Source organism: Rhinolophus sinicus, linkage group LG12, assembly GCF_036562045.2.
Source record: "Rhinolophus sinicus isolate RSC01 linkage group LG12, ASM3656204v1, whole genome shotgun sequence".
Taxonomy (NCBI): Eukaryota; Metazoa; Chordata; class Mammalia; order Chiroptera; family Rhinolophidae; genus Rhinolophus; species Rhinolophus sinicus.
The window spans coordinates 46,717,787-46,741,569 of NC_133761.1; the positions used below are offsets into that span (position 1 = coordinate 46,717,787).

Consider the following 23,783-nt stretch of genomic DNA (forward strand, 5'->3'; position numbering starts at 1 on the left):
CTCAAATAGAAAAAAAACAAAGTAAAAAAATTGTGCACCAAGTATAAGTCAGGTAATTCCTAAGTGCAGTGCTGGTACAGCCAAGAATTTATTTTGTATTTGAGAAACTGCTGAATGACATAAGGTGGGCTGTACCACATCCACTTTATCAACAAATTTTTCTAATTCAATTTACTTTGGGACTTTTTTCTCCTATGGGAGTACACAATTAATTCAATAACAATAAATTTTGTATCATATTTGACTCAGTTGAAATATATGATGCCAGAAAATAAGAGTGCCTAATTTCTAATTACAGCTAAAACGATAACTATAGTTATGTTTAATCACACAAATCTTCTGTTGAAAATAGTAAAGAACAAAGCAATTCTGATATAAATTCCTATTTTCTTGTCAGCAACATGACTAATTTAGAGGAACTTTTTTCTTTGAGCATCCTTATTTGATGAGATTTTGCTGACTGTTCCATCTAACTCCTGCCTAAAGCCATGGTGTAGAAAAGATATGGAATGCTTATCTAATGCTAACAGAGCTGGCCCAGTTTCGTTTATAAATGAGTCAGAAAGAACCTTACAGATTATCAAGTCCAGCTTTTCCAGAAGTCCATTTGAAGATGGATGCTAAGCTACTTATACAATGTCTTGGGTTTAACCTTAGGCTTCCTGTCGAGATGGTGCTGTGAGTTAAGGTGGTAGTCTTCCAAGTGGGAAATACAGGGGCAGGAAGGGATGGGATAGAGAGATTAAAAGGGGCATGAGAAAACTTTTGGGGGTGATAGATATGAGAACCATCTTGACTGTGCTGATTTTTGTGACTGTACACATGTCAAAACATCAAATTATATATTTTGAATAGGTGCTATGTCAATTATACTTCAATAAAGCTGTTTAGAAATTACAGTGCCCACTGGTGGAGAAGTTGTGGAATGAGGAACTCTTGTACCCTACTCGTGGCAATGTACTTTGGTAGTCATTTTGAAAACCATTTGGCAGTACTTAATTCCACTCCTAGGTATATTCGCCACAGAAATGCATACCAAATGCACCACAAGTGTCTACCAAAGTATTTTTTGAAATGGCCCCAAAGTGGAAAACAGTAGGATGAAAACATTACGGTACTGTCTTACTGTGGAATACTATATACCAATGAAAAGGAAGTAAATGCTTCTAAGCTCAAGAATATGAATGAATTTCACAGACATAACATTGAATAAAAGAAGCCAGATACAAAATAATATATTCTTCATTATTCAATTTATGTAAGCAGGCAAAATTAATCTCTGTTAATAAAACTCAAAATCATGGTTAACATGACAGTAATGACTAGAAAAGTCCACGTGGGAATCTCTGGGGGTAAGCAAGTATATTGTTTTGGATAGTGGCTACAGAGTTGGGTTCCATTTGTAAAATTAAATGGACCTTTACACTTAAGATCTGTATACATTATATATGTTATACTTAAATTTAAAAGTTAAAAAAAAAATAACTTCTGTTGAATAAAAACAACTATCAGCAAAATTAAAAGACAAGCCCTAACAACCTATATAGCCAACAAAGAATTATCAGATTATATGAAGAATGCCTACAAATGAATAGTAATTTAAAAATGCAACCCCACCCCCGTGCATCCCTATGTTTATTGCAGTGCTATTCCAATAGCCAAGATATGGAAACAATGAAAATGCCCATCAATAGATGATTGGATAAAGACATTGTGGTACATTTATACAATGGAGTATTACTCTGCCATAAAAAAGAATGAAGTTTTACTATTTGCAACAACATGGATGGACCTAGAGAATATTAGGCTCGGTGAAATAAGTCAGATTGAGAAAGACAAATACCATATGACCTCACTTATATGTGGAATCTAAAGAACAGAATAAATGAGCAAACAAAACAGAAATGGACTCAGAGAGAGAGAAAAAACTGATGGTTGCTAGATGGAAGTGGGGATGGGGAATGGAGGAGAAGGTGAAGGGATTAGAAAGTACAAATTGCTAGATACAAAACAGTCACGGGGATGTGAAATACAGAATGGGGAATAAAATCAATAATATTGTAAAGATTATATAGGGGGCCAGGTGGGGACTGGACTTATCAGGGGGATCACTTCATAGATTGTGTAGATGCCTGACCACTGTGCTGTATACACCTGGAGCTGATGTAGAATAATATTGAATGTCAACTATAATTAAATATATATATACATGGTCATGGGATGTAAAGTATAACATAGGGAATATAGTCAGTGGTATAGTAACAGCTATATATGATGTCAGAGGACAGTAAATGTCTAATCATTATGTTGTTTCATATACCTGAAACTAGTAATAAAAAAATGAAATATAAATAAAAAGTTAAACTTAAAAAAAAAAGTAACCCGCCAACTGAGAAATAATAGCAAAGAACATAAGCAGGCAATTTACCCCCCAAATCATATAATGCCTTAAGGCCCAGTCCCTGGATCATTTCTCTATTTATAGTCTCTCCTTGGGAACATTCAGGTTTATGGTTTCTAAACACCATATAGTCACTGACTGACTCCCACATTTTGTCTCCAGCCCAGACTCTCCCCTGAAGTTGAGACTTGTGTACCCACCTGCCTGACCCACGTCTCTAACTGGGTGTCCTGTGGGCAGCTCACACTTAAGTCCAAGGTTGAACTATAATTTTGCTCCTCCCGGGGTGTCCCCAGTTCAGTGGATAGCAAACCCATTTTTCTAGTTCCAAATCTTGCAGTCATTCCTAGCTCCTGCCTTTTTTATACCCCACATCCATCAGCAAATGCTCTCAGCTCTACCGTGAAGTCCTACCCAGACCTGAGTACTTCTCCTCATTTCCACTGCTACCACCCTGGTCTTAACGAAACCACTATCAGGTCTTATCTAAATTCCTACAACAATCCATAACCAGGCTTCCACAACAGACTCCTGGCTCCCTCACACTCTCACTCAGAATCCACTAATGACTTTTCATGGCACTCAGCTTAAAGCAGTATTCATAATCGTAATGGCTGTCTTCACGGTTCTATAAGAGCCCTGCCCTACCGCACCCACCCCTGCCCCATCCTTAGCATCTCCTGACTTTGTCGTCTTCTACTTTGTCCTCAATCACTGTACTCCAGCCACAGTGGCCTTCTTGTGGTTCCTTAGATGGTCTAGTTATGCTCCTGCCTCAGGACTTTTCACTACCAGCTGTACATCCCTGAAACACTCATCCCCCAGGCAGCCATACTGTGACTCATGCCTTCATGAGCGTTCTGCTCATGTGTCCTGTTATCACTTTGGTCTTCTCTGGCCACCCAATTTAGGATAGTGCAACCACCCTCGCTCTATCCCTCTCCATCATTCTTCCCTGCTTTACTTTTCTCCCTGGCACTCATCACCATTTCACTTAGTTCCCATATACTTTAGTTGTTTATCGCCGGATGAAGCTGCGGAGGGCAGGAATTTGTTTGTCATGCGTACAGCTATATTCCTAGTGCCCTACAACAGTGCTTGGCATATTGTAGGCATTCATTTATTGAATGAATAGGAAACTCAAATGTCCAATAAACAGAGTTTAAAAATGCTCATACTGACTAGTAATCAACAAAATATAAATTAAACAAAAATGAGATACTATTTTGCACTCATCAAACATTATCAACTTTTGGCAAAGTAAGTTGTCAGCGCTGGAGGCAGTACATATCCACATAAGTACTCTGGAAAGCACCTCTGGAAAGCCACTAGGGCAATATCAAGAACAGTTACAAGAGGGCAGTCCTAAGATTCAGCAATTTTACTTCTAGTGTACACCAAAAAACAAAACAAAAACAAAAAAACCCTACCAAAACAACTTTATCAAGGATGCTCAAGGTAGCACAATTTGTAGAAGTAAAAAATTTGAAACAACCTAAGTGTCCATCAGTAGGGGAATAGATAAGTAAAATATGATATATTTATATGGTGAAAACTATTCATCAGTTAAAACAATGAGACAAATCTGTTTTAACATGGATAGGTCTAGAAAGCAAAATATGCAGTGTAAAAAGAAAGTTGCAGAATGTTACATACAGTATTATACCATTTACATAAAGAAAAAATAAAATCACATGGATAAAACTATATACATATAGCTTTTTCAGCGCTCTCTGCTCGTGACACCACCTCCTACTCCTCTTGCGGCTTCCCTGAGTCACCACCTAACCAGCTCCGGCCGCCTGGCTACCCATGCCAGACACCGATATTTGGAGTTCTTACAACATGGCAGCCACTGACAACCAAGAACAGTCTGAATTTGATTAAGTTTTGGGTGATGAAGTAGAAGAAGAAACTGGTGAAGAAACAAAAACCAAATCGCGTCGGCTGACTGTTCAGAGGATGCAAAATCCTCAGTTCTTGCAGCCCTCCAAGAAAGACTTGATGGTCTAGTAGAAACAGGACGGGATACACTGAAAGCTTGCCGAGGGTGGTTAAAAGGTGAGTGAATGCTCTCAAAACCCTTCAAGGTAAATGTGCACAGATAGAAGCCAACTTCTATGATGAAGTTAATGACCTTGAAAGAAAATGCGCTGTTGTCTGTCAGCCTTTATTAGATACGTGATTTGAGATCATCAATGCAATTTACGAACCTACAGAAGAAGAATGTCAATGGAAACTAGATGAGAAAGACAAAATTTCGGAGGAACTAACAGAAAAGGGCAAGTTTGAAGATGAGAAAAAGGATGAAGAAAAAGAAGACCCCAAGGGAATCCCTGAACTTTGGTTGACTGTTTCTGGTATGCTGACTTGCTGGGTGAGATGGTCCAGAGCATGACGAACCTATTTAGAAGCAGTGAAAGGCACTAAAGTGAAGTTCTCAGATGCTGGCCGGCCCGTGACTTTTGCCTTAGAAGTTCACTTTGAAGCCCATGAGTATTTCACAAATGAGGTGCTGACAATGACATAGAGGACGAGGTCAGAACCAGATGATTCTGATCCCTTTTCTTTTGATGGACCAGAAATTGTGGGTTGTACAGGGTGCCAGACAGATTGGAAAAAAGGGAAGAATGTCGCTCTGAAAACCATTAAAAAGAAGCAGAAACACAAGGGACCCAGTGGGGCAGTTCGTACTGTGACCAAAACAGTATCCAATGATTCTTTAATTTTTCTGCGCCTCCTGACGTTCCTGAGAATGGAGATCTGGGTGATAATGCTGAAGATTATGTGGGGTACCAGATGGGTATTGGACTTATCAGGGAGACCACTCTACGGACTGTGTAGATGCCTGACCATTGTGCTATATTCTGGAAGCTGAAGTTGAACAATACTGAATGTCAACTATAATTTAAATAACAAAAAATAAAAATAAATACACACACACACACACACACATATATATATTTGGTTATTTGGTCATGGGATATGGAGTACAGCATAGGGAATATAGTCAATGGTACAGTAACAGCTATATATGATGTCAGAGGGGTAGGAGACTGGAGGGGTTATAACTTTGTGAGAGGTGTAAATGTATAACTATTACATTGTTTTGTACACCTGAAACTAAAAAAAAGAAAAAAGAAAGACTTAGGTTCAAATTCCTTTTCCCATAGTAATAGATCCAGAAGCCCTGCTAGTTGAGCAATCTTCTAAATTTTCACTTTTGAATAGAGTCAATATTGATGATTTAGAAATTTAAGAACAAATCAGTCAAGAGGAAGCAAAGCTAGCACAAAATTTAGGATAAAGAATAACTTGTTCCTCTTAAAAAGTAGTTGAAACATTAGTGTTTTAAACTCACAAGAAAAACAGGAGATTTCTGGTATAAACAAGAGAATTTTTTTTAATACTACTAAAACAAAACTTACCTTAATGTGCTATTAATTGCTCCCAGTTTATTAGCTTGCTCACAATCTTCTAATTCTTTGGTATTGTTTGCCTCTTTCAAGTACTGAAAGGAAGTTAATAATAAACACATTCAGTAAAATTCATTCCTTTCTCTTTATTTCAGGCTCAACCGGCAGAACAGTAAATCTGTCAATGCTGATATACACTAAACATGGATAATTCTGTTACTGAAATCCCTAACTATGTACGAAATACAAATGAAAATTAGTCACAAATTTCTACCTAATCAATAAGCAAGGACATTAAAAACATAACAACCATCACATTGGTGATGATGTAAACTGAGAAAACCCTCTTGGGAACATCATTTGACATTTATTTAGAGCTTGAAAATGCATAAGCCCTTGAGCCAGCAGTCCCACTCTGAAACCATATCCAGAGCAGTATTTAAAAACAAAAACAACATCGAGGCACCACCACTTTAGAAAGTTGTCAGGTACTATCTTGTGATGCTGAGATAGGCACACCCTATGGCCCAACAATCTTATTTCTAATTACAGACCCAGAGGAACTCTTACGTGTGCGTGATGAGACAAAAGACAAGACGCTAGTGCATCACTGTTTTTAACAGCAAAAGGCTGAAAACAATGGAAATGTCCATCAACAGGGGAATGGCTAACCCATGATATAGTCACACAACTGAATATTATGCAGATGTTACATTTTTTAAATCTACATGTATCAAGAGACAAAATTTCAAAAGCATACTACTCAATAAAAATACAAACTGAAAAAAATGTTTTTAACCTAAAGAAATACAATATTATTTTAAAAATTTTAAAGTTTCATACAAAAGATCTAAATATACACTTGTGGATACAGCAAAATAAAGTATAAACATAAAAAGGATCACAGAAGGATACACATCAACTTCAGAAAACTGTCTAGCCCTGGGGAGGGAGGAAACAGAAAGGGATTGGGAAGGAGTCTAGAAAGGATTCCAACTGTTTTTATACAATTTATTTATTTGCTTTAGTTCTTTAACAAAAATAAATACATGAGAATGAACACAAACAAAAGGCCACATGGGGGAGAGCATGCTAGAAGAAAATGCAGCGAGAATGAGGAAGAAAGCAGAGAGAGAGGGTACCAGGATCTTTATGACGTACGTACAATAGTGAAAAACTACGAGTATACCGTTACCTAAAAACATACGAATGACAAAGTAAATTATGGCATGCTCAGAAGAGGCAAAGGGGAAGCTTTAGTAAAGGAATATTTTAATTCCATTTGCAACTACTATGCTCAAAATAACCTGACAACTATTTACTCTATACAATATAATCCTGAATATGACAGGTCGACTAGTGGAAACAGAAGACCAAAAATACGTGTATGATTAAACACCTGTTGAGGAGGCCATCTGACACTGTAGTTACACTTCGTAGTTCTTCTAGAGGTTGCAAAACAAAACTGAAATATTTCATAAGAAGCTATATAATTTTAATTGTAAGAATATACAATCTCTCTGCTTGCTACAAGAATTAGAAATTTGGGATTTTAAGGCAAAACGTATCCATTCCCAACTACCATGTTTCCCCGAAAATAAGACCTAGCCAGACAATCAGCTCTAGTACGTCTTTTGGACCAAAAATTAATATGAGTATTATATTATATTATATTATACTATATTATATTACAGTATAATTATATTATATTATATAAGACCAGGTCTTATATTAAAACAAGACCGGGTCTTATATTAATTTTTGCTTCAAAATTTGCATTAGAGCTGATGGTCCAGCTAGGTCTTATTTTGGGGGAAACACGGTAACAATGTTATGGGTCTCTTCTACAACTACTGTCAAGCAGTAAATGGTAAATTTCACCATGTAAAGCAGAAATATTCAAGGAAGAAGAGTGACTCACCTTATTAGAACTTCCAGCTTTAATTCCAACTGGGATTTTACTCTTAAAAGAATAACAACAGCAATTTTACAAGCAATCTTGATTTTTTTTTTCGGATTTCTTCACAAATTAGTAATGCTATTGCTCTAATACAAAGGCTATTTTATTCTATGAAGAGAAAATATACATTCAAATTCTGTTTTCGTACTGCCTCTGTGAGGTAAAAGGAAGAGTTACACCAATGTGCAGACTTGTAATCATAGGACAGAAAATTGAATGACACACAAAATTAAAGCATCAAAATGAGCTCTAATTTAAACTCTCAATGCAGTATTTACCAGTTTATATAATTTTTAGGTTTAAAAAAATGACAATCACTTTTTCCATACATTTTCTTACCACAGAAAAAGAAGTTTTTAAAAATTTCAAATTTATTTGAAATATATCATGCTCAATTTTAATTTCTGCTCTAAATTGATGTTTAAGGTTTAGGCAATTTTGGATTCATAGAAGGCTAGAGTATGATTAACCTGGGATTTACCAATAGGAGAACTGCATGTATATCTGATTTTCTTTTCTACAAAGCTAATAATTGCTTTTAGGCTTTAATAAATAAACCAATGAATTATCACACCTGGCTTATCAAACACAATAAAAAAAAATCACATCTGAAATCAGACAATCACAGGTTGATGCTCTGATCAACCCAGGGGACTGATTTCCAATGTTTATATCAATGAGCTATCAAATTAATAGCAAATTAACTACTAAAAAATTTTCATGTTTCATAGATACAGTTTAACCAAATATTCAGAATAAACATTTTTCCGTCTGGCTAAAGAAAATAACAATAAATTTTTTCCTAATCAATAAAAAGACCATATCGATACAAATGTTACTTGCTGCCAGTATTTTATCATTTCCATGTTTCCTAGTATCTCTAACGAGGGCAGAAGAGAGAAAACTATAAAACTGAAGTCAAATCGAGCAGTCACAATGATATGACCCTGAATTTAAAATAAGGAATAAATAGTAATCCAAAGCACCCTCTGACTCCTGTATGCCCTCTAACTAGAATAGTATGTTAAAATCTTTAGCAGCTTTTTAAAAGGTTTGATGCTAAGTGCACTAACTTGACTTAAGCAAATAATCTTAACATAGGCCTTTTAGAAATATGGCGGTAAGCACCATAGAAGATCGTCATGAATAACATAAAAATCACCAAAAAAGAATTGTTAAAAGTAATTATAACCATAAATTTAACAACCAAAATCGAGCATGAAACAAACCTGACTGTGGCCACTCACACAAGCACCGTGAAGCAGAACGACAGTTACAGTTAAGAGAATGCAAGCTTTAATTCTGTATCATGACACGTTTGGGGTCAATAGGAAATGGCTACTGAATTTTCCCCCAAAGAGAGAAAAATACAAATATCCTCACATCACTTAAAAGGACCAACATGAAGGGCTCGTTTCTGTCTCTGGGGAGAAAGGGAAGGGAACAGACAGGAATTTTTAAATGCATATACAAACAAACACCTTTACTTATTCTTATTAGAAACTTGACAAAAGAAGATAATCCACTGTCAACAAAAAATGATTATTTTAATGTAAAAACAATTTAGAAGTACATACTATGCAGCCAAATAACTCTTACAACTCATCAAAAGGCAACTCAATTTTAAAATGGGCAAAGGATTTGAATAGACACTTTTCCAAAGATGGTATTAAGCACCTGAAAAGATGCTTGATGTTATTGGCCATCAGGAAAATGCAAATCAAAACCCAAATGACGTAACATTCACGAGGATGGCTAAAATAAACAAAAACAAGTGTTGACGGCATGTACAGAAATTAGAACCCTCGCACATGTTGGTGGGAACGTAAAACGTGCAGCCACACTGGAAACAGTTTGGTGGGTCCTCCAAGAGTCAAAGCTACTACATGACCCAGCAATTCCACTGCAAGATGCACACTCGAGAGCACTGACAACATATGTCCACACAAAACCTTCTACCTGAATGTCCATAGCAGCACTATTCATAGCAGCCCAAAAGTGGAAGCAACCACACGTCCATCAATTGATGAATAACCACACAATGGAATATTATTTGGCAATACAAATGAAGCCAGTAACAAGACCACATAGTATATGATTTTATTTACGTGACATGTCCATAACTGGCAAAGCCAATTAATGCAGACAGAAAGTAGATAAGTGTTTCCAGCGGGAGGGGGCAATGGGGAGTGATGGTTAATGGGCAGGGGGGGTTCTTTCTGGGGTGGTGAAAATGTTTTGAAATTAGGTAGTGGCGATGGTTGCACAATTCTGTGAATAGACTAAACACCACTGAATTGTATACTTTAGAAAGAGTGAATTTTAAGTCTCAATAAAGCTGTTATAAAAAAAATTAAAAAATTATTAAAAATAATAATTCAGGTTCATACTGGCATAAACATATAATTACATACATAAATAAAGGGAAGACAAGAAAAATCTCTTGCCACCTAATAAACGTAGAGGAAATGGAATCAGGAAATCACTATATGGCAAACATCGTATAAATAATTCAGGAAAGAATCATCAATGGATGCTAAAATTATGATGGTAAAAGTATGATGAAAACTGGGATATTTTCAGTCTCAAAGATTTTTCCCACTTTACAGTGAAGAAATCTGGCAAACACCACCTTAATCAAGTGATGACGATGACAGCATGTACCTTCTAATACGACACACTAAGAAGGACAAAAGGACACATCACTTCTATGACACACCTGCCAAAAGTGTGTGGCCTGAATCTGACAGTTAGAAAACATCAGAAAAACCCCAAATTAGGGGTATTCTACAAAATAACTGGTATACTGGAAGGGAGGGAGGGATGGAGGGAAGGAAAAATGTCAAGACATTGAAAGACGAACTACCAAGAGACTATTCCAGATTAAAAAGATTAAAGAGACATGGCATCCAAATGCTACATACAATTCAGGATCAGAAACTTTTTTTTTTTTTCTATAATGCACATTAGTCAGTTGGCAATAGATAATTAAGATCTATAGACTACATTAATATTAATTTCCTGTATTATTAATTATGCTGTGGTTAGGTAAGAGAATACTCTTGTTTCTAAGGAAATACACACTGAAGAATTTAGGGGTAAGGAATCATGCTGGTAACTTATACCTAAATAGTTCAGGATAATATTAATATATACAGACAGAGAACAAAGCAAATGTGATCAACATTAAAGAGTAGGAAATCTGGATAAAAAGTATATGGGATGGCTTGTACTATTCTTCCAACTTTTGTCTAGGTCTGACATTATTTCAAACTAAAACGTTAAAAAACATTATATTCTTAAAGGAAAATGAAGACAATATTTTTCCCTATTAGGAAGGACATTCGTTGAGATGTTTTTTTCATATTTTTAAGGACAAAAAATTAGACCAATTGGTTAGGTAAGAAAAGCCAAAAGTAAAATGAAAACATAACGTATAACTAATTACTGATGAAAAAAATAAAAATTACGCTAGATGTCACAAAGCAAGGTCTAAAATGTAGCATTCCCTTACTAACAAGACCAAGTAAAAATCTAATTCCGAGCCTGAAATCTCCCTGCTTTATGCACTTTAATTCCCACTTTAAATTTGAAATTTAAGGTCCAGTGGCACACTTTTTGCCTATGAAACAAGATGAAGATTCAATAAAGCGTGAAATAAGTCAGTCAGTTGTAGATCCTAGAACAGCCTCTGGTTTTAAATGTGTTACCTCTGGACAGGGCTCCACGTGACAGTCTTTTATTGAGCAATGGCCATCTTCTGCCCAGAAAGGACATGGTCGCTTCAGGTTAACCTTAGAGAAAGAATGAATTAACATGAGCAAGCGTGTGTCACAGAGGTGCAGCACTCTTTTCAGTGTCACCACGCTGGGGATGTGGTGGGGAATCAAAAGACGTGCCTACTGTATAGTTCAGAATTTAAAATGACTGCAAGTTTTTCAGACACCCAGATAGAATATTGAGTTTTAAAAATAAATGATGCTATTAGTCCTCTGACACTTCAAAAAAGGAATCAAGTGCACGGCTCATCCGAAGAAGCTGGAAAGCATCTGACTACGCGCACACTTCCCCATCGTCCAGGGTTCTCACGCCCGGTTCACTGAACAAGTGTGTATGGCACCCAGTGTGTGTCAGGGCTGGGTGGGCTTCAGGGGAAAAGGAGGCAGAAAAAGCACTTCCCCCGGAACTCAGTCTACTGGACGGAACAGAAATGATATATTTGTATATTTATTTAATAACAAATTGTGGTGAGTGTTACCCAGGAAAATTCGGAGTTCTGTGATAGAAACTGAAGGGGCTGGTGGCTGGAGACCTCGGAGGAGGTAATATTTCAGGACAGATGAACGTCGCACGAAGTGTGCGTTTGGGTAAAGTGACAGAGCTTGGATAGTTCTGGGAATGGAAAAATGCCAGTTTTGCTGACTTTTAGCGGGGGAGGGAAGATCGTGCAGGACATTTTAATCATTGGAAGAACTCTGAAATGTCACATTCTAAACATGACGGGAAAATAGTAATTCAATAGGACTTCCAGATGGATCGCCCATGTCGAAGATCACAGTGGTATTCTTGCTTCATCCCCTTGAAACAGTTCAGTATCCATTTCTCACCACCTCCACTGTCACCACTCATTTCTTGCCAGGATTACAGCAAGTCTCCCTGCTTCCACTTCCATCTATTCTCACACAGCAGCCACGACTCTCTTTGAAACCTAATTTGGATTATACCAATCCACGCTGGAACCTCCTGTGGCTTCCATCACCTTTGGAGGAAATGGAACCCTGCAGCTGGCTCCACCGGACCCTCCGTCACCCGGCCTCCTGCCCACCTCTCTGAGCTCATGCCCTGCCACGCGCCCCAGCCACCCCAGCCTTCCTGCTGGGCACACACCAAGCTTGCTTCTGTCCCAGGGCCGTTCTCTCTGCCTGCACTGATGCTTTCCCAGACCTTTTCATGGCTCACTCCCTTTGCCTCATCCAGCTCTCCCATGGAACATCCACAGGCACTTACTATGTCAGACTTAACTAACATACCCAAAATCGTGCTCTTCCCTCTAGTAATTCTTGACGTCTCAGCAAATAGCAACTCCATTAATCCAGTCCCTCAGGCCAAAATCTTGGCATCAGCCTCGACTCTTCTCTTTCTCACCCCACATACAACACCTCTGAAAATCGGTTTTGAACTGACAGACACTTTGAGAGAGACAAAAAGAGACAGACACTTTGCCCAAGGTCACCTCACCCGTTCCTGTGAGGGCCTTCATCCAACGACTGGTGCAAGGATCTAGTGGCCTAGACCTCTACCTCAAGTGGGGACAGCTCTGAGGGTCATCCCATCTTAAGAGGTCCCCAAGGTCTGCACTGAAGCTGCATCACAGCTTTACTTCTCCCTCTTCCCACCCTTCCTTTCCTTTCCCTAATTTGTTGGTTCCAAGAGTAGTCCCTAATTAACTTCTCATACACTAATCACTGTCTTGGAGTCGGCTTCCCAGGGGACTTAACCTGTGACAACCTGGCCAGCTCCAAAGCCCTCTGCTAGCTCTGTACCACACTTATAGTAAAATCCAACATCCTTAGGTGTTTAACAAGGCCCTCCTCTAATTTGTTTCCTCTACCCCTTACCTACCTCTCCAACTCTGCCTGTCACTCACTTTCCTCCAGCTATGTCAGTCGTCTTCTTATTCCTCAAACACTAAACCTTTCTACCTGCAGTCAAGCCCTTCATACCTGCAGTTCCACTCCCCTTGCCTGGCGTGTTCTCGCCCCAGGTATTGGCACAGCTTACTCTCTCACAGCAGGTATGTCTTGGCTCAAACGGGACAGCATGAATTTCTTCTTTTCCTGACCAACTTCTTTAAAATAGGGCTACCCAGCCTCCGCACCCCTCTTCCTCTGTATCTCCTACTTTGCTTTATTTTTCTCCAAAGCACTTGTAGCCGTATGAAATTATGTGGTATTGCTTACTTGTTTATTGTTTGTCTCCCTGATCAGATTGATCAGTCGATAGAGGTATATTGTTGCTTCGACCTATATTTGCTTGCTTGCTGAATCTAAGTATGTAAGTGTGTTTAAAATTAACCTCTTCTCCTAGCTTTCCTTTTCTGCCACTGTTATATGTAGAGTATACTGGCTACATTTTCTTTTTGTTTGATTCAGAGAGTAACAGAACTAGAAGAAGGATACGTATCATCCAAATATCCTCCACTTGGGTGATATCTAAAGGTAAATGCATTAACTAGATCATTGCATTACTCCCCTTGTAGAGAGGGTATGAGTATATGCTGGTTCCATAGGGAATAATTTCATGGTGTTGGTTAGAACATTCTTTAAATTACATGTATATGGGTAAATTGTATGTTGGCTAGCCAAGGCCCACATTGGAATTTTTGCCTATCCAACTTCCATGTTTCCTTCTTCTGTTACATCCCTCCTAACTTCCCTTTAAGTAAAAATGATTGCCCTTATATTTATGCAAATAGGAGTGTTCACCAAAGTGTCTTCCCCTCTTTTGTTCATTAGAAGGAAATCCCTTCTCCCAGGAATCTAACTCTTGCACAAAGTGCTGCAAAAACATGAGCAAATGGTGAATTAGACCCAATATTTTGGTGGCCCATAAAGAGAATGGTCATTAGTGGCCGCTCTAATTTCTCCCTTTTCTGAAGTATGCTACTTCAGCTTATCTTTCAATTGTGCGAGATGCTCCCACACCTTTTCTTAATCCAACTCTACCTGGGACACCTAAGCCATTGTTTCTTCATTTACAAAATGTGGCTAATACTGACCTGACAGTGTTCATTCAGTGTAAAGATTAAATGAGATACTCATTCATGTATTCAAATGTTCGAGTGCCTACTATTGACAGAAATAGAAGACATGATCCCAAAAGGGAGAAGTGGTAGAGTGAGGGCCGAGACACCCTGAGTGGAGATGTGAGCGGGGCGTTCCGTGACGGGATGACCTTTGATACAAGAAACACTTCCTCCATTGTACTAGCCCGAACCATGTGAAACTGGCAGCATTCAATCATTCTGACCTATAACAGCAACAATTTCATCTGGTTAAACCTAGTAGTAAAAAAAGAGCAGGAGAAAGCAGCTAGAAACGCAGCCAGACTGGTAGATTTAGAGGCGGGAATCAGAAGCTATTCCCATCTGTCTCACGCATGTGAAACGCCCAGAACACTAGACACTCAGTGGTTTCTCTAAGCATAGATTGCTCTGTGAAATAAGTCTGCGGGAGCTGCACTGTTTTGTATAGAGGAGAAACAGTCACCTTTTCTGGGTATTCTTGGTGCTGACCTGGGGGGTGGAGATCATTCCCAAATCTTTAATTCTCTAATTTGCTACCTTTTGCACTACTTACAATTACTGAAATGCTGGATTTTTTTATCCTTTAAAATATTTAAAGGACTAAGATAGCGTATGCAGAAATAGGATAAAAGAGAAAATCTGCTCAATTCTTAAAATATACTGAAAAATGAAATCAAGAAAGTTATACACCCAACTGAATACTGAGAGCAAGAGCGCAGGCAAAGCACAAGGGCAGCTCTAAGCATATTGTTCTGAAATGTAAAACACTGTCCTTTTGAATATGCCTTATTGCTGCTGCCTTTAAACTACCACTGCTGATTTGTGAAGGTCTAGAGGAGACTACTGTCGTAATACAGTTCAGGACCAATTCTGCAGTATTACTGTGGCTGGTGTTCTGTCTGTGTCCGCAGCCTGGCTGGCAAGCCCTCCAGTGAGCTGCCCAGTGACCGTCTGCTGCCCTGGCACTTTACACTGCCAGCAACGCTGGCACATGGCACTGCCCTCAGCTCAGCTCAAAACCTGGGCAGGTGCGTCTAGTTGGCAGAACCTAAGGTACAAGGGAGGCCGACAAAATAAGTCCCTGGCATTCAGCTTTTGTGTTAGGGAGGAGTCTCTGCCTCAAAACCAAAATTGAAAGACAAAGAATTCCCCAAATATAGGAAGAGGGTTCAGATTCTTAGTGTTCAAAAAGACTAACAGGTTTTCAGTGCAATACTTAATCCATTTCCGTGACAAAAGACACACGTAGGGTGCTGAGAAGAATCAAAATGGGCTTTCAAAGGGTGATAAAAGTCACATCTGTAGACAGCTATATAAAATTCTTTGGTACCAACGGAATGAAAAATTATAACCATACCTTGTAATAACGGAAGTAGTCTCGCTCTTGCAATTTTTTCATTTTTGGGAAGATTTTGAAGGTATTGAATTTATCGATGCTATCAACATCACACAAGCAATCATCTAGCACTCCAGTGACCTAGAAAGAAATGTATATATAAAATTTAAAACCTGTTTCGACCTTACCAAATCTGTATTGTTATGTAAAAAAATAATTTATACATTCAGATTAGCTAGTATTTGCTCATTAAGATACAGAACATTAAAGCAGTCACTTTTTAGTATGGTCAATTCAATAAAAAAACAACAGAAGGATTAGATGTCCCCATTCTGAAGAACAAAACAGTCTTGTATAGTGGTCAAAAAGCAAGATACGGATGCTTCTTACCTTGCCTAAGCATACATAAAATCCAAGTAGTTGTTGGAATGCTAAAGCAATTCCTTCCAAGACTACTGATGTCACATTGCTGTAGTAACCCTATCTTTTTTTTAGACTGCCATTCAAGGAACCCTTACGTGATGGTCATGGCACTAAGAGTGTTAGGGATCTCATTTATTCTCTAAATACCCAATGAAATGGATATTATCATCTTTGTTTTACATGTAAGGAAATTAAGCCTTAGCAAGGTTAAAATAATTTTTCCAAAGTAGAAATGAGACATAGGCCCAAGTCTGTCTCACTTTAAAATACATGCTTTTATCTACTACACAAAATATACATTAATCAAAGATACACTGATATTTCCAAAGAGAGTTCAGAATCCAAAAATTCCATAAAACATTCTTCAGCTAAATCTTAAAATGAGATCACTGACATGCTCGGCTTGGTTGAAGCTTCACAGAATAACGCTGAGTGAAAAACACCAATCCCAAAGGTTACATACTGTATGTTTCATTTATTTAACATTTTTGAAATGACAAAGCTTTAGAAAGGGAGCACAAACAGATAATTGGTTGCCAGGGTTTAGAGACTGGACTAGGGATGGAAGCTGGAGTGGGGGTAGGGAAAGGAGGGAGGTGGGTTATAAAAGGGTAACAGGAAGCATCCTTGTGTGATGAAATTGTTCAGTATCTTGACTGGTGGTGGGTACATACAACACATGTGATAAGGAGCATGCAACTCATACATGCGTACATACACAGATGAGACAAGGGACCAGGTATCTGAATAAGATCAGTAGGTTGTGTCAATGTCCTGGTTATAATACTGTATGTTTACGAAATACTACCATTGGGGAAAGCTGGATAAAGGGTACATGGCATTTCTCCGTACTATTTCTTACAACCGCATGGAATCTACAATTACCTCAATTAAAATTAAAATGTAAAAAGTAAATGGGACTCAGCCCGTTACAGGTTACTCATGGGACCAGTAGGAGGAACAGATGCAAAGAATGGCCAGAGAATGGAAACCAGTCCTTCTCAGTGGTTTGTTTCTGCCCAATGCTTTCTTTCCTGAGATAAAGAACAGGGGTCATTACCAAGAATTTTGGAATTCTGTCTGCTTTGTGATCCCATTTACTAAGGTCTTGCCACTACTGTTTCTCCGAAAATAAGACCTCGCCGGACAATCAGCTCTAATGCGTCTTTTGGAGCAAAAATTAATATAAGATCCGGTCTTATTTTACAATAAGAGGAGTCAGGGCATGGACATTACTTATTTTACTATAAGACTGGGTATAATATAAGATAATATATATACTATAATATAATAACGGGTCTTATATTAATTTTTGCTCCAAAAGATGCATTAGAGCTGATTGTTCAGTAAGGTCTTATTTTCGGGGAAACACGGTAACTCTGCCGAATTTCACCCCATTTGTCTAACGAAAACTTCAAATTCTGGCCCCTAAATAATAGCAGGAAGAAAACAAAACCCAAGAATAACTTTGTAGGTTTTAAAAAATTTTATCCAGTGATTGCTCTTTCTTCTCAATTTTTCTTAAATTGCTGACTTGTAGTTAATAAACTATATTTTATTTTTTTTAAATATTTTAATTGTGGTAGGGGCTGGGGTGAGGTATACGAAATTACCAGGTACATATTTCTAACTCTTAAAGACTATTACAAAGACAAAAACCTGTGTATCAGCAAACTTTAAAAATGTAAACAAGAAATGCTGCCTGTATCTTTTAAGTCCCTCCTTAATCACAGCCATCTCCCTCCCTATGGAGGTAAAAAATCTTACTTTTGTTAATTTTTTTTACTTTTCTTTGTAATTGCATCGCGAATGATGTGTCCCTAAACAACATATGTAAAGTTTTTCCTTCTGATTTTGAACTTTGATATTAATAGAAATCTAATGTGTGGATTGTTCTGTGATGTGCTTCTTTTGATAACATTTTATTTTGACATCAATCCAAGATGATGAGTGTTACAGTAGCTGTAAGTGTTAAATGTTATATGAAAGTATCACAGTTTCTTTTATTGTTGGTTCATATGATACATTGACAGAATAAGGGCCTCCAAAGATGTCCATGCCCAGACTCCTGAAACCTGTGAATTTATCTCACGTGGCAAAAGGGATTTTGCAGATGTGACTAAGCTAAGGCTATTCAGAGAATAATGTTAGACCGAGGGAGATAGGAGTGTCCGAGTCACAGAGAGACTGGAAGATGCTACACTGCTGGCTCTAAGGATGGGGAGGAGGCTGCAAGCCAAGGAACACAGCAGCCTCCAAGTTGGTAAAGGCAGGAGCGGTCTCCCCTAAAGCCTCGGGAGGAATTTGCTGTGCTGACCCCTGATCTTAACCCCGTAAGACACACTCTCAGACTTCTGGTCTACAGAACTACAAGTTTATGTTGAAATTTGGGGGACTTTTTTTGTTGTTACAGCAGCAATAAGAAACCAATCATCTATATTTAAGTTGTTTCCAGATTTAGCTAAAGAACAATGCTATACAAACATTTTTGTTCATCTCTCCATATAGTATATAAGAGTTTCTCCAGATTATATGCTTAGGAGTGTAATTGCTATAAGTATATGTCCAGTTTTACTAGAAAATGGCAGGCTTACTTACAAAATAATTGTGCCAATTTACAATCCTAGCAACAGTGGATGGGAGTTACTGCTAAGACATATTCTCACTGATATTTGATATTAACAAAGGCTTTAATTTTTGCCAATCTAGTAAAAATGAAAGGGTATCTGGTTTTTTAATTACACTAATGAAGTACAATTTATAAGACATTTGCATTTCTTCTTGTGTGAAATGTCTCTTCATGACTTTTGTTCATTTTTCTATTGGGTTCTTTTTCATATCGACATCAGGAATCAATCCTGCTTTTTCCCATTCTATTATGTTCTTCTGGAACTCCACTCAGACACATCAGAGCTTCTCTATTCTCCATGCCCTTAAGCTCTTTTGAACGTGTATTATCTGTTATCTCTCTGGGCTTCATACTAATTTATTTTCCATTCATTTATTTATTCATTCAACATATTTATTGAAGGTCTAACATAAAGCTTGCACTGTTTTAAGTGCTGGGAATATAGAATTAGGAGAAAAAAGACACAGACAAAAATCTCTGCCCTCCAGGATTTCTTTCAGAGGGGGAGAGAAAAAAACAAATGAGGAAAGTACAGAGTCTGCCAGATGGTAGATAATAAAGTGATATGGAAGAAAACTGGAGAATGGAGATAGGTATTGCAGAATTGGGGCTGCTACTATTTAAAAAAGGATAGTAATGAAAGGTCTCACTGAAATTTTGGTAAAATTTGAAGGAGAGAAAGGAACAAGCCATGCTTTTTGAGGGTGGGGGTGGGGGAAGCATTCCAGGAATTGGGAATACTAAATGTGAGACCCTAAGGCAGTAAGTTGGCCCAGTGTTTTTGAGGAATGAAAAAGAGGGTATGTAGTAGATTTTAAAAAAAAGAAAAGGAAAGAATTAAGAGACCATTATAAGATTTTTGGCTTTTACCAAGTTTGGTGTTTTATCATACCAACCAACTCAGTGCCCAGTTCAATTCTGATACTATTTGGAGTTCAAGCAGAGCCCACAGATTAAGGGCTCAGACCCACAGGACTTCTTAGACGCTGGTCCCAAGCCCCAGGCCACCTGCACTTGACTGACTGGCTATAAATCAGGGGTTTCCATGACTACCTTCTCAGGTTTGATAATTTGCTAGAATGGCTACAGAACTCAGGAAAACACTTTATTAATGTTTACTGGTTCTTGTAAAGGATGCAATTCCTGAACAGCCAAATGGAAGAGATTCCTCACTACTGGGAGATGCAAGTGCTGAGCTTCCATGCCTCCCAGCCTCTCCCCCTGCCAGCCAACGTGCTCACCAACCCGGAAGCTCATCACACCTCCTGGGTTTAAGAACTTTTACAGAGCTCCATCACCAGCACCCCTCCCCGCATCCGGAAGGTCAGTGGGTAGGGCTACAAGTTCCAGTCCTCTAATCACTTGGTCTTTCCAGTGACCAGTCCCATCCTGAGGCCACATAGGGGTTCTCACCTAAGTCACTACATTAGCATAAAACTTGGGTGCGACTGAAAAGGGCTTATTATGAAAAACAAAAGGCACTCCTACCACTCAGGAAATTCTCAGGGATTTAGGAGCTCTGCACCAGGACCAGGTGACACAGACTAAATGTATGGTCGTATTATACCTCACTGAGTGAGATAGGAAGCCACTGAGTTTCAATCAGATGGTAAAAGGAATACGAAGGTGAAGAATATGGAGGGTTTTTCTCTTTTATGTTGTATGATCAGGGAAGGAAACAACTGAGATATGTGGCCAAGTCAAATAAGGTGACACTTCAGCAGAAATCTACGAAAGTGAGCGAGTGAAGCCACATGAATAGATGAGAACAGAGTACGAGGCGTCCAAAGGCCTCCAGGCAAGACCATGGCCGTGTTTCAGGAACAGGGCGGTCAGTGTGGCCGCAGCACAAGCCTAAGGGGGAGAAGACTGGGCGGAGCAGATCTGAGTGAAAAGATCAGGAATTTGTCTCCTGGTCATCAGGTTTGCATACCTAGTAATCACCCCAGTGGAGATGCTGAAAGGCAGCTGGATAGAGGATCTAGAGCCGAGAGACTCCTAGCCTGGAGGTTCTGAAAGTCAGTTATATAGATGGTGTTTAAAGCCAAGAGACTAAATGAGACAACCAAGATAGAGAGTAAAGAGTATCGGATTTGAACCCTGAGGTTCAAATGATTAGAGGTCAAGGGCAGAAGATGAACAAGCAAAGGATACTGAGAAAGACTGGCCTGGAAGACAGAAATCACATCCTAGAAGCCACAAGTAATAAGTATTTCAAGGAGAGTGAGTGGTGAGCTGTGAAAAAATCCTGCTGGTAGGTAAAGTGAAGATTCAAAAACTACTGGCTTGAGCAACAAGGAAGACATTTGTGACCTTGACAGGAGCAGCTTCGGAGGAGTGGGAGGGACACAAGTCCAACTGGAATGAGCTGGAGCGAGGTCTAGAATAGGAGGGACAAAGATAACTCTTTTGAGGACATTTTATTCTATAGAGGGGAACAGAAAAATGGAGCAGAGTCAGAGAGATGGGTGGGTCAACAGAGAACTTTACAATCGTAGCATGAACAGCACGTTTTAGGACGACAGCATGCAGCTGTCCATTTAGAGAAGGAAAAATTAATGATCCAGGAGAGAACGGGCAGATTTGCTCAAGCCAGGTCCTAAACGAGAAAGGAGAATTGGCCTTTGATAAGAGTACGAACAGTTTATCCACGGGAATCCATGGGAATCAGCAGAAGTCAAGATGTAGGGCCGAGACCAGCAGGTACACAGACATGGGCTGCTCTGGCTCATCCAACTTTGGTAGTAAAGTATGAAGCTAAGAGTGGGGGGGAAGGAGGTGTTGGAGGATGAAGTAGAAAGAAAAAGACAAAATAATGGTCTAATTCAATAATCATTTCTTTCGCTGGGTATAATCAGGTGCTTAAACCAACCACTGAGTTTCTAATTTCATTTCTAGAACTTCTGTTTCATTGTTTTAATCTCTTTAGGTCATTCTTTAATTTGGTCCTTTGTTCCTTTTTCACATTTTCAAGTTTCTCGTTCTCTCTATTTAAACACATTAAACATGATTTTAAATTATGTCTGATATTTTCAGAATCTAGGTCATTACAGGTCTACTTTTATAGTCTATATTGCTAATACCTCATTCATGGTGCCTTGTGTGTTTTGTGATTTGTGGCTGTTAGCTACTATTCTTCCTGGCACTTTATCTTCAAGAATATTTTAGGGCCTGGGTTGAAAATAAATTCCTCTAGAGGGGATGGATATTTGCTTTTACCAGTAAGCTGGGGGCTAACCAACCAGGAACTGCTATAAATAAAAATTTCCATTCAAAGCCTTTCCCAGCACAGGTGGCATGAATATGGCTTGCAAACCTGTATAAGAGTGGCTCGTGGCTACAAATTCTCAAGGGAGTTTTTCTCCCCACACCCCTCTCAAGTTCTTTTCCTTTCCCCTTACTCACAGTGGGATTTGTTTCTCATTCGCCCTTATAGTGAGGGTGTATGTAGCTCTTCAGAGTCCAAGTTTCATGGTGAGGTCTCGTTTTAGCTTCCTCTCCCCGGGCAGACACAGGCTGTATGTCTTTCCTATTCCATCCCATGCAGCTGTTAAAGCAGAAGCTCAAGGTCTTCAGGGTTTGGGAAAATCCCCAGGGTAATGGACTGGAACAGCACTATTTGAGTCCCAAGACTGTGGCTTTCCATTTTGGGGGGGCCCTCTGTGTATTCCTGGGTTTCATGCCACCTCCGAAATGTATGTGCAAAGGTTTAAAAATATATCTGACTGAAACTACTTCTTTACAGGAAGACAACTAGTTACCTCACTACGTACTGGGTCTTTAGTTCCCAGGGCTCTGACACACTACAAAGCACATTTGCATTCCATTAAAAGAAAATGGGGTATGAGATATACAAACGCCTATCAAACACCTATCATTTTCTGTGCTCAAAAATAATTTTGTGCTTTTATTGCAAGGAGATATAGTCAATATATTCATCTCCTTAATGATTTCTTGTTAAGAAATATTTTTCAAAAAATCTACTTCTTCCCTTTATGCGTTTAGTGTTTTGCTTCCAATTTACTATGTGGAAGAGAAGTGAAAGAACTATCTTAGTTCCCCTTTTTCATGTTCCTGGGTCTCCCTGCGCTTTATTTCTACATGACAAAGAAACAAACACACTGAGGTGTACTGTACAGACCAGAAAGGGACTCCCTGAGGTTCCAGCTTCATCTTGCTCAGAGTTAACAAGTCATGTTACTGGTCATGTAAGCTCTTTGAACTTCAATCACCTAAAGAGCCCCACTTCTGAGAGCTATATCAAATAAAATGAGAGAATATATATTGAAAACCTGTTACACATTAAAGTACTATCTGAAATACGATCAAACACTGTATGAGAAAGTACCACTGGAAACAAAAACCAATGTATTCACTTTTGAGGACTGTTTGGCACAATACCACCTTGACTTCGCACAAATCTTTCACTGATAAACTGTATATATTCATTTGGACAAATGCAATGTAATAAAATTTAAAGTACAGGTGCAATAAAATTTAAAGTGCAGATGCAATTATAAAACATTGATACATATAATTAGTGGCAAGTGACGAAACCAAAAAATCAACTTCTAGATTGGTGACAAAGTATACAATTACTATGCTATATAAAAAGAGAAAAATCTCATTTTAGAAAAATATCTAAATGTAAATTCCACTCAAAACCAAACATCCAACTAGTAATTAGAAAATAATTTTATCAGAATTTTCTTTTCATAAGTCTGGTAGGTATGCCCAGATTTCCACTTGTTTTCCAAAGTGGGGTTGAAAAGGCTAACAGTTACCTACAAGACTCATTTAAAATGCTGATTCC

The 23,783-nt window shown here is 38.5% G+C and overlaps 1 protein-coding gene and 1 pseudogene across 1 annotated transcript in view; one reads left to right on the forward strand and one right to left on the reverse strand.

Moving 5' to 3' along the window:
* The window catches only part of ERO1B (endoplasmic reticulum oxidoreductase 1 beta), a 50,377-nt gene that overhangs the window by 25,270 nt on the left and 1,324 nt on the right, over window positions 1-23,783 (reverse strand). The window contains exons 2-5 of the mRNA XM_019746996.2: window positions 15,940-16,059; window positions 11,488-11,571; window positions 7,739-7,780; window positions 5,830-5,912 (exon numbers count right to left, since the gene is read on the reverse strand). Coding sequence (XP_019602555.2) covers window positions 5,830-5,912; window positions 7,739-7,780; window positions 11,488-11,571; window positions 15,940-16,059 — 329 coding nt within the window. The remainder of the gene's footprint in view (window positions 1-5,829; window positions 5,913-7,738; window positions 7,781-11,487; window positions 11,572-15,939; window positions 16,060-23,783) is intronic.
* Window positions 4,137-5,245, forward strand: LOC109455417 (nucleosome assembly protein 1-like 1; annotated as a pseudogene).